Source organism: Elaeis guineensis, chromosome 1, assembly GCF_000442705.2.
Source record: "Elaeis guineensis isolate ETL-2024a chromosome 1, EG11, whole genome shotgun sequence".
NCBI classification, from domain to species: Eukaryota; Viridiplantae; Streptophyta; class Magnoliopsida; order Arecales; family Arecaceae; genus Elaeis; species Elaeis guineensis.
This window is the reverse complement of record NC_025993.2, coordinates 174,659,892-174,672,107: the sequence shown is the minus strand read 5'-3', so window position 1 is coordinate 174,672,107 and position 12,216 is coordinate 174,659,892. Positions and strand designations below refer to the sequence as shown.

The 12,216-nt window shown below is 36.2% G+C and overlaps 1 protein-coding gene across 2 annotated transcripts; it reads left to right on the top strand.

Moving 5' to 3' along the window:
• Positions 1-4,373: 4,373 nt before the first annotated feature.
• On the top strand, positions 4,374-10,766 carry LOC105039688 (urease accessory protein D). 2 transcript variants are annotated; one of them, XM_010915938.4, is made up of 8 exons: positions 4,374-4,550; positions 4,626-4,691; positions 4,832-4,906; positions 6,393-6,437; positions 6,675-6,908; positions 9,144-9,226; positions 10,249-10,417; positions 10,543-10,766. In XM_010915938.4, exons 1-8 carry the CDS (start codon positions 4,452-4,454, stop codon positions 10,654-10,656), a joined length of 885 nt encoding a protein of 294 aa, XP_010914240.1. In that variant the 5' UTR covers positions 4,374-4,451; the 3' UTR covers positions 10,657-10,766. The 2 variants fall into 2 exon arrangements, with proteins under 2 accessions (XP_010914240.1, XP_019703607.1); XM_019848048.3 differs by lacking the exon at positions 6,675-6,908.
• Positions 10,767-12,216: the final 1,450 nt, after the last annotated feature.

Sequence of the window (12,216 nt, the reverse complement as noted above, 5' to 3'; positions counted from 1 at the left end):
TGATGGTTGATGCTAACGTTGGTTGGTTAATGGTGATTTGTGGTGGTGGTAAGGCCTTCATGATGAACAATCCTGGTGGCGGCAGTTGTTAGACGTGGTGGCTAGCAGATATGATGGTTGCTGCTGGCAAAGGCTATAGTGGTAGTCATGGTTGCTAGCAGTGGAGATGGCTAGAAGGGTAGAAGAATTGATAATGGTGGTTCGTGGTTACCGCTTGAGGTGGCAGCACTGGTGGTAGCAAGTGGTTGTAACCATTAATCTGTGGTGATGGGAGCCTTTTTTTTTTTTATTTGAAACTAGCTATATTAAAAGGCTCTAGCACAAATACAGCCATAAGAATCAGTCAAAATCAAGTAGTGTGAAAACAACGTGTAGAGAGTGAGGATCCACCCACACCAACAAAGCGACAGCTCCAATCTTGAATGACGGAGCCAACTTTACGTAGCCCTCCATTCTTCACATCGTCATTGAAGTTGGTCTCGAGGAGGTTGGGGGATGGGGGCTCCTATGAGAAGTATACCTGAGACGCAGGGACCGCAATCATGGAACTTTCAGATTTGTCCTACTATTAAAGACCTCACCACATCTTTGGCCCTCGTTCAACCATGGCTCTCATCACAGTCCTGGTCGGACTATCATTGGTGCTGTTAAAAGTCCTCCTGTTTATGGCTGTCCAAACATATAGCAAAGATAAATAGCCAATTCCTATCGTGAAGCTGCTGCAGCTCGGCTCTCCTACCCAATGAAGTGGATGAAGGTCTTCTTGTATGAAGATTGATTTTGAAGGCCAATCGAGCGAATACTTAACCCTAAATGAGAGAGGCTCTCAAGCACCAAAAGATGACATGATCAACTATCTCCTCCACATCACCACACCGATCATATCATAGAATGGGGAAACGACAACGCCGCAATGATGCAAAAAATGCTCTTATGGTAACCAATTCCAAGCCACCTTCCATATGAAAAGGGTTACTCTGGGGCGAACGCACAATCTCCACACCCAGCCTAGCTCTCTTGGTCGCACCAGCAGCCTCTTGAGGAGGAGATACAATTTACCAACCTTTACTCTCTAGGAATTAGCCCATCCTATAATAATTTGTCAAGATAATCATCCAAAGGAATCGCCATAGAGAGGACTCGTAAGCTGAGCATGCCGTCGAAACACGTCTCAATGCATCCTCGATCTTGCTTCCTATCTCCATTAGAGAACAACTCTCGGACCACCATATTCTTCTAAGGCTGCGTAATTGACGGTGAGTGGCTGCAGGGCAAGGGGGATGGATGGTGGAAATCCATGGGTCGTTGAGCACATTGATGGACCTCCTGTCACCAATCGACCACCTGAATGATAGTTTGGGTGCAACTAAGCATATGTCTCCCCAAATAAAGGAGCAATGTCTGCAAGTTCTGATCGGCCTTTTGACTTCATATTTTGTCCGCATCAATGACACCATATATTCTATCAGTCATAAATTTGACTGCTGGTCTCGACATAAGTGCGTCATATCTAACTAACTGGACACTCAAACCACCCTTGGGTGGTACACAACATCCCAAGCCAACAAAGTTTTATTTTAATGAAGAATACAAATTCTTCATTTATTGGAAATGATAAAAATAAATTTTGAAAATGGTAAGTAGAAAGACAAGCCAAGCATGTTTTTTTGTCTCGATTACATATTTTTATTTTAATTTGAAAAGAGCGAAAAACGGTGCTAAAATAATCTTACTACTTTACTCTGGAATAACAATTACACTCTATATAATGGAACAGTTCACACCAGGATAGGTAAAAAAGCAGCTACCACTTTTAAAATACATACTTTATTCTTGAAAAAAATACCTAGTTTTTTAGTTTTTACGGTTTAAAGTGGAGTAAGCCAAAGACTTTCATTCCAAAATTAGTTGATACCATATACCAGTAGTAGTCATAAAGCTGTTTGCAACTCATGTTAGCATGTATTTTGGCTGATAAGTCTGCTGCGTAGCTACTCAACTTACAAATTGCTGTGCATAAACTCAGCTTGAAAAGCCTTCGTATCCAGCCTGAAATACCTTACCACCGAGAGTAAACAACTACTTCCAAGAAAAAGCGGCCACAAGGATATTACTGATAAATCTGATATTAATCAAAGGGGGTTATAACGAGCGTTTGCACCCTTCGGAGTGTTTCTAGTTGGTCTCGCTCTCACTTTTGCTCTATATCCAAGATAAAAATTTATTCAGCCGTCAAAATTGCGCTAATCTAGAGCATAGCATGAAATAGACTTACGGCATTGTTAACTTGCAATTGCTACCATACAGCATATAGGCTGACAAGACAATTGCCTTGGCTTCATGCAGCCATATGTGTAGCTCAATTATTGTTTTGCAGTTATGTATGCGATTCATTTAGCCTTATGAAGCCAAACATATACCTCATTCTTCTATGTTTGTACGTGTGATGGTCGGTCAAAGATTCCTTTCAATTATATTATGGCCATCGCTGTTAGTGGTAATCACTAAATGGTAAAACTTAATTATTTATTTTAATGTACCGATGTCAATTATCTAGAAAAATATTACTACCATCATTGTTGTTTTTATTGTACTTAACATATTTTATTTATACTTATATAATATCTCCAATCTCCTTAAGCATTCTTTAGACAACTCATCTCAAAAGATCTGTTCTTCAAAAGCTATGGTTTAACGTTTCAAGAAACTGGGCAGCAGTAGTCAACTGAAACCCGTTAATTGTAGATTAGGACCCTAGTTTCAAGCAAAAACCCATTATCTTTGTAAGAACTCCAGCATAGATCTCTCTATTTGGGTTAGAGGTGTGTATTAATATATAAAATTGTAGAGACACCCTCCCTATTTGGGTCATTTACATTTAGACCCCGAAAATCTAAAAAGTAACAATTGACTATTATTATAAAACAAGGCCCAAAATACTGTCTTCTTGTGTTAACACCGTTAACAAAATGAGACAAAAAAACAAAAATAGCCTTAAAGTGCATAGATTTTAAGTCATTTCATCTTTTATAATCTACCCATCTACATGGATGTTAAAGTACTTTATCTTCTATCATCCATCTATCTATGTAGATTTTAAAGTGTTCTATTTTTTATCATACATTTGCCAACACAGATCTTAACACACTTCGACCTTAATCATCCATTCGCATGCATAGATCTCAAAATATTTCATTCTTTATCATCTATTTATTTGCATAAATCTCAAAGCACTCCATTTCCATACAAAATCTCAAAACTCTCAACCCTGTATCATTCATTTGTTTGCACATATCTTAAAGTACTCCATCACCATCATTCACTCATTTGTATATATCTCAAAGTACTCTATCCTCAATCCTTCATTTGCTTGTATAAAACTCAAAGCACTCCACCCTCTGTTATTCATCTGCTTGTCCATATCTCAAAATACTTCATTGGCAATCTTTCATTTGTTTGCATCGATCTCAACATACTCTATCTTTTAGTAGCCATCCACCTACATGGATCTTAAAGTACTCCTAAAGTGCTTCATCATTTGTCACTCATTTATCTGTTTAATCTTAAAGCACCACATTCATATAACTCTTCTTTCAGTCCCATTCAATGCGTGCCAACAGAAGAGTGTATTGCTAAGTAAGAAGGAATGACATTTTGAAATTTTATAAAAATTTATCCTCCTATATATAAGACTGCAAATGAGTTAAGTTGACTCATGATCCAATCTAATTGGATTCACTTAGATATTTTTTGATCCATTTTAAAAGATCCATGAAGCCAAATTAGATTCTAAAATTAGATCCATTCTATTTTTTCAGATTGTGTCTGAGTTTATTGAATTGAGATCCGATCTGATCCAATCCAATCTGAATCCATTATACTTTTAGAATCTGAATCTATTTGAGCTTTTAAGTTATGATTCAAAACTTGTATGAGTTATACCTTTAACATAAGGATAGGTTTAAAGTGATTTTTATATTTTAATTTATTTTGAGAACAATATTATTTATTTTGTTTGTTTAATAATAATTAATTATATGATAATTAGAAAGTAATTGGTTCTGTTTGATTTAGATCCGATCTAGATCCAAATTTTTGAGATTTAGTCCGAGTTATAGATGAATTCGATCCAATCCAAATGATCCATTGAGTTGATAATTTTGATCATAGATCCGATATGATTCGACTCAATTTTTTATTGAATTAGATCTGAATTTAATATTAAAATTTACTTAAAAAATTAGATCAAGATCACTCATTCTAATCCAGCCCAACCCATTTGCATAACTTTTTGTAGCAGGATGGAGGAAGAATTTGAAATTTTGGTGGCCGGCGTCTAACCATAAATTGCCTACATTGGACTGCGTCGCCATAATTTTTCCTATTATATAAAAAACTGACCCTCCAGCGGAAGCAGACGGTGGAGAGAGAGAGCGGAGAGGAAGAGAGAGATGGAGACCGGGATAGTGGTGGTCGAGAAGGTCGGCGGCAAGTCAACGGTGACCCGCTGCTTTTCCAAATACCCGGTCAAGCTCATCGTCCCCAACAAGGTAAAACCCTCGCCCTCCATCATCCCCTCCCACCCCCAATACCGCCGTCCATCTCACCACCCTTCTTCTTCTCAGGTCGGCTCCTCGAAAACCGACGCTGTTTGGATCTACACTCTCTCCTACGGCGGCGGTATCGTCTCGGTCGGTGTTCCAAACCGATTCTTCGCTTTCTTGATTATTTATCTTCACTCTATGAATATAAATATAGTTTTTTATTTCCAAAGTCTAATTCTTATTTGTATCAATACAAATATATGTATAAACGTTTTTTTTGGTTTCAGGGAGATCGGATTTCTCTGAGTATAGGTGTCGGTGATGGCTGCACTGCAGCAGTGACAACTCAGGCTTCTACCAAGGTCCGATCTCCGATGTTTTGTAGTTTTCTTTTGTTTCTGCTGAATAGATTAAAAAAAAAAAACCCAAAGCTAGATTCATTTGTTGCTGAATACTAGTTAAGATATTTGTCACATTGCATAGATATTTATTAGGATTTTCAATTAAGCAAAGTTCGAAATAGAGAGAAAACTGATGTTTGAGCCCCCTTGTCATGTGAGCTCGCCACTATTTGTTGAGTTTTTAATTCATTATGGTCAAGTCTCCATGTCTCTAGGGAAGTAGCTTCTTCATTGCCATAATTTTATTGGTTCTTGAATAAATATATTTTGGAGGATGAGCCTTGACACAGTGGTAAGATTATTTTGTTATGACTTAGAGGTCCCGAGTTCGAAATATGGAAACAGTCTCTTCGCACACGGGGGTAAGGTTTTATACATCTAACCCTCACCAGACCTTGCAATGGTAGGAATCTTCTGCATCGGGCCGCCCTTTTTTTTTTTTTTTTTCAAAATGAGTATGCATACCAGTACTGTCTTTGTCAGGGTAATACTATGTGTAGCAATTTTATGAGCTGGTAGCTCCTTGTTATCCTATGTTGCTAACTCAAAATTTAGCTCCTTTCTTGCCTAAAAATGTATCGACTGGGATAAGTGTAATTTCAATGTTGATGCCGGGTCACGGGCTTAAATCTTAAACATCCTCAAACTTTCATGGATCATATATTAAAACATAAAACCGACTCTATATTAATAGGATAAGGTTATTTGGTAAGTTCTGGTGTGTAATAAGTGCATAACACTTGAGGGCATGTCTCTACTCCTTTTGGATCTACTTGAGGCATACTTCTTTTTTATGATAAAACCATGTTAATACAAGTAACCACTTTGATTATACATTCATACTCAATCAGTCAAGACCAAAGCTTCATTTTAATCTGTAAATGGTATATGATATATTAAACAATACCTTGTTGTTAATAATGAACATCAAAGCATTAGGCATTAGCATATATAATGCGCAACAAACCTACTATTTACATTTGATAAGTCTGAAGTAAGCGTATTAGCTGTGCTTTATGATGATGCATATGTTAGATCTTTCCAAATTGTCTACATCACAAACCTAGAATTCCTGTTCATGTTCATATTTAAAAAAAAAAAAATCACAAAAAAAAGGTACCATATGTAAGTTTGAAATATTGGATCAACTATTGGATGAGAGAAAAACATCCACTTGACACCACTAAGTTTAAATAAGCAATATCAGTGTTAATAAAGTATCAGAAATCAATCATGTCATTTTTTGTATCGCTGATTTTTGGTTGTCTCCTGTGCTTGCTTTTATCTTTGGGCCATTTGTAACATGTACTTAGAAGACTAGGCATTCTCCACTGCTTAAAGTTGATTTCCTGACTGCTTGTCGATGACTTCCACTTCATGAACACAATTTACTGATGTCTGATTATCCCTCCTAAGAATATCTCTATAATTTTTTATTCTTATGCAGGTATATAAATCGGTGGATTCAAAGTGTTCTGAGCAAGCATTAGAGGTATTGTTGTCCCTCGAAATGTAGACTATTAAAGAGTGTTTCTCGTCATAAGTTTCTTAGCACACTTATCTTTTTTAATCTTGTTCATATGAAGCCAAGAATAGGAAAAAAAAGAAATGACTGAATTGTGTGTAATGACATTTTTGAGCAGAGTCCACCTTCAACATTTCAATTAGTCATTCCCTTTTCCTAAATAATGGTTCTGAGTTACAGTTATAAATTTGTTCTGTGCAGTAGGCTAGAATTGGAAGGAATGCACTTCTGGCTATTATTCCAGATCCTGTGACCTGTTACTCAACTGCTAGGTACTCCCAGAAGCAAGTATTCAGAGTCTTTTCTGATTCAAATTTGGTCATTGTTGATTGGATAACCAGTGGTCGTCATGAAAGGGGAGAAAAATGGGAGTTTGAGCTCTACAAGAGTACCAATCAGATTGTCTTAGAAGAAGGCCAGCCATTATTTCTTGACTCGGTAATTCCTTTTTACCGTGCACTATGATGTTATTAACTAAATTCTTTCAACCTTGTTAATTTATTTCCGCGGAGCACCCACAGACTTCTTCACAATGGCCCATTCTACATATAAATTTTTTGTACCAGTTAAGTAAATCCTTGACCATCATGAGTGTAGGAGGATGAAAGTTTGATTGATTCTCAACAGAATCATCTATTCTTGTTTTTTTTCATGCTTACCCACATTTTAACTGTGTCATTATATTATATTTTCAAATCATATGTGGGAGGACCTGTTCATATTTGGCCATTTCCAAAAATATATAGTTGTTGCATTCTTGCAATGGTACAACACTTGCTCCTCAAGATAGAATACTTAAACAACTCATTGAGCTCGTGCTCAAATTACTACACATAGATATTGCTTATAACAAGTATATCAAGGTGTGATTTTGTTCACAAATTTAAATATAACTGAAAATACCATTCTTCTTCTAATCAAATTTATTCAGATTCTTAAATTAATTAATTAATTTAAGATGTAAGAAGGTTCTACTAGTGTACTGGTATCATGGGATATTTGGATGCATTGGTGGGTTCCTCTTTTACCTGAAGTTGCTGTGGCCAGAAGTCAGAAACTAATTTGCAGAGTGTTGAGATCAGGTTGACAATTAGTCATAACAATCTGCTTAGTCCTTCCATAGAATCTTGGCTTAAGCTTTTGCTTCATGGTTGACAGTAATGGTTATGGGAATTTTAGTTCATAGTGTTCATTACATTTTCACAATAAGAATGAAAATGAACATTTGGTAGACTAAGCATATTTATGGCTATGCTTCAGTACAGAGTGGCTTTTTGAGGATAATTTATCATCTTATATGTATCCAACGCAGTTTTGAAAATATGATAATTATTTTGATAAATAAATTAAATGCCTTTTGTTAAATAATTACTGGCAGCAAGAACCTGAATGGTATTTATGAAAAAGGACATTCTTAAGATTTTTAAGTTTAAAGGAAGTTTCAGCAAACTAGTCTGACATTATCTTCTAGAGAATAAGAATTGTTGGCCCCTCTGGTAGATACTGTATATTTTTCAACAAATTGGCTTGTCACCATATGGAATTCCTTGTATGAAATGGTGTTTATCCATATTTTGTATCTTACAGATGACTACATGTTTGTATATGATAGCTCATAAGATATGTAAGGGTCATAGCCTTCTGTAAGTGTATATTGGGCCATTCACCTTTCATTGCAACATTCCAACTCTTGCCTTATTAAATTGCATGACTTGAGAATTACAGGGCATTTTCTTTGGCTCATTAAGGATAACTTCAAATGCTTTTTGTTTCAGATGGACGACACCCATGCCAGTACTGATTAGACAATGTGATTTCAGCAATTATGTGATGAACACGTTGCTGCATAGATAATTTGGCTCTAACACCTTAAATTCAACTTTGGCAACACATTCTTTACCACTGATCCGTTTTAACACCTTGATTTTCACTTGAGAATTACAGGGCAATTTCTTTAGCTCATTAAGTATAGCTTCGAATGTTTTTGTTTCAGATGGACCACAATACCATACCAGTGCCAGTACTAATTAGACAATGTGATTTCAGCAATTATGTTGATGGCACACGTTGCTGCACTGATACTTGGGCTTTAACAGCTTAAATTCAACTCTGGCATCGCATTCTTTATGCTGATCCTTTTTAATGCCTTGATTTTGACTTTGGCATCATATTATGGACTTAATCCTCTATATTATGGTCACAACAATGCCATCCAAATACCAAACAATGAGGTTTTAAGGTGCATATCTTGGCTGACCTTTACACTGTTCAGTTTTATGTGTCTCTATGTCTAGTATATTACAAGTCAACACTTCTTCATGAGGATTCCTTCTGCCTCCCATTGTAGATGTGTCAATCAAGCAAATACTCTATGAGTTTAAGGTGGAGAGAAGTTTTGGATATTTGGTTTGTATGATTATTTGTAACTATGTTTTGCATGCATATTCATCAATATGTACAGTGATTTTCATGTCATATTGTGATGGGGTGTGTTTCTTGGATTTACCCCCCATCTTGTATGGTTTCATGTAAAAAATCCAGCAGTTGCTTCTGCTAAGTATATGATGAGAGGCATTAAGTTCATCTCACTAAGAAGATAATATGTAGAATTCTGTTTTAAATAATTTTCCTTTGGATTTGAAAATTGGTTACTTGTATTATGTCTATGAGCAGGTCCTACTGGAACAAGGATCTGCTTGCAGTATTGCTGAACGCATGCAGGAATACCATGTTATTGCAATGGTCATAATGTTGGGGTAAGTTTATGCATCATATTATTCCCGACTTTTGCCTCACTGTATCTCTGTTTTCACATGCATTTCACATTCAGACAGTAAACAGAGGGAGTTGGGGAGTGTGTATACTGATGGCTTAGAATTTTGGAGCTGTTCTCTTTTTTGTTAATGGATAAAACCAGATTGTCCCATTACCCATGTCCGTAAGCATCCAATTTTATCCCCACTATCTGGGGTCAGCTTTTGGAATCCTTGTTCACCAAGCATCCAATTTAGTGCCACCTAAGCTGTTATTTCAAGTTTTCTCACAACCTCTATCTATGTTTCCTTTGGTCTTCGCCTCCTTTTCATGCATCCTTCAACACAAGTGCCATTCCTTACAAGAGCCTCCCTTGGATCTTTGTGTACGTGGCCATCTCCTTAGTCTATTCTCTATCACTTTGTCCCTTAATTTAATACAACTTCATTAGCTCCTCTTGTCTATTAATTTCTCAATCTCCTTTCAAGTTTTATCACACATTCATCTTGACATTCTCATTTCTACTGTACCAAATATGAACCAATGTTGTCATGTAGTACTACAAATTCAACCATGTTTACCACTATCTACCAAATCTTCTTTTCAAAAGAAAATGAGACAAGAAAAAGAGAAGAATGCTATTAAATATGACAGCTCCAAGTTGAATGGTGCTGTTATTTCTTACATGCACCATTTTTTTTTTTTGATTATTATTGCTGAATATAATTCAGTGAATGATAGAAATTATTAGTTTTCTGCAATAAAATTTGTCTATTTTTGTGTAAACTATGTATTTCAAAATTAATATCATAACTAGATTTACTATTACTTACAACTAAATAGAATTCTAATGTGTAAAGTTCTCTCTCTCTTTTTTTTTTTTAAAAAAAATTCTAAACTGTTTAACTCTATTTCAAGTGTTATTCCTCTGATTTTATGCTTGAAACTACTCTCTCTGAGTGATACATTCAATTCAATGTAATAATCAACTGTGCATAATTTATCTTATGCTATGCACTTCTAGACCCAAGTTAAAACATGTTCAAAATCAAGTTCAAGAGGAAGTGAAGAAGATGATGTCCAGACACTTCCGTGTTCCTACACCCACTCCAGGGCGCTATATGAGGTCAGAATCCCAAAGTGATGCAACCAGACCAGCCTTTGTTGCTTCTTGCAGTGCCTTTGGTCCTCAGGTTTGCACTCTTACAAGGCCTTTTTGATCTGCAGCATGTTAAAGCTATTATTGAAAGCAAACATTTTACAATATTCTCCCTCTAAAACTTGGAATATATAAAGCTTTTCGGTTGATGTGCTACAGGCAATTGGGGTTGTTGTTCGAATAGCAGCAGTAACCACTGAGTCAGTTTACATGTTTTTACGGCATCACCTAGCTACCTTGGAGCTATTTCTGGGAGTAACACCATATCAATAATCTAGAAGACAAGGCTTTGGATGATGAAGTCCAGACATGTTTTTTGAAACCTAAATCTTTTACGTTCATTTTTCATCAATATGTTTGATTTTCCTTTTCTTTTTTTTTTTTTTTTAATTTCCCCTTTAAAGCAATACCTTTAACTTTTATAAGCTAGGTTCATTTGAGATCATTAAATAAAGGACATCATCATTTGAAATAATCAATTCCTATCCTTATTATTACCTTAAAGCATCTTTGCTATAAGTAAACACGGATTGGAGCAGGTTGCCATCTTTTCTGGGGTTAAACTTAAGTTTACTGCTTAATTAGTGATACGCTCCTGCAACAGAGTAGCATCCAAGTGACAATTTGGCATCTATATGTCTCCCAAGGTGTGCCTGAACGGGGGTAAATTTGACTCCAATCATATTATTTAAAGGTCATCACTGCCTGCTATGGATTGTAAATTGTAGCTGAGCGGGGTACAAATTCTTTTGCTACTCTGGTTTGTCATTTTCAGCAAAGCAGTAAACTCTTTCACTATAATCTGCGGGATATCTTCCTGCCTGAGGTTCAGGTGCAAAAGCTGATGAATCCCACCTTGGTTTGCCATCTTGTCTGGGTCGATTTATGTAACAGTAAGGATCTCTTCCTTGGCAAAGAATTAAACTGAGAAATATATACTTTAGTTCCTTTACAGGTTGTGGTTAAGCATGATATTTGCATTTCCATTTATGAACTACCTATAGCCTGAAGTTATTCTTGATGTCCCTCGAGTAGCTTCAGCTTGCATGTAATTTGTGTCTCCATGCCCTCTTTCAACCTGAAGGCCTTGAAGTTATGCATCCAAGGTTCTTTTTATGTACTTAAATTTCACGGGAGCAGTGCAGCATACCTTGCTCTTGAACATTTTTACTTTGTAGAAGACTTCACATAACTTTTTTATTAGTTGCATTTATGCCAACTTCACGAGAGTTTCTAATCTTCCATTTAGCAAAAACAAATCAGGAATGGTTAATTTTTTAAAGAGGCAGTGACCAACCAAAGCATACGAGTTACATTTTAATATGTGAAATGCCATAATTATATAAGTAATACTGTGTAAAGCTATCATATATCCACGCTGCCTTTAAGGACATTAAAGTTAGTAGCAAGCACGTGGTACAACAATCAACTAGAGCGAGGCCTTGATAGCCGACAATGGAGAGACTTCAATAGGCTGACATCTCCTCCCGTGCCCATAGTGCATTTCTTAGCATAATCCGATAAATATCAAGTATTGGATGTTCGCATGTTTAATTTTACCAAGTAAAAGCCGAGGAGCGATTGAAAATTCAAGTAACTCCTGGTCTCTGTTTCACCATGATTGTGATATTATAGGGCTCTCAATGCCGATCTTTCCACAAACCAAGTCGGCATTGTCATCAACCAAATTGCAAACAATTAACGTGCTAGTCAAATTAAATGATATAGCATTGAAATAAATCGGTAACAAAAATTATTGAATTAATATGGGCTACTAATTTCTCTTGCTGCATGGTATATTGCACACTGAATCAGATATGCTAAAACTCAATT

Coding starts and splice junctions, on each gene's coding strand:
- LOC105039688 (XM_010915938.4), top strand. CDS start 4,452: ATGGAGACCGGGATAGTGGTGGTCGAGAAGGTCGGCGGCAAGTCAACG. Junction 4,692..4,831: donor ACGGCGGCGGTATCGTCTCG/GTCGGTGTTCCA, acceptor TTTTGGTTTCAG/GGAGATCGGATTTCTCTGAG. Junction 6,438..6,674: donor GTTCTGAGCAAGCATTAGAG/GTATTGTTGTCC, acceptor TCTGTGCAGTAG/GCTAGAATTGGAAGGAATGC.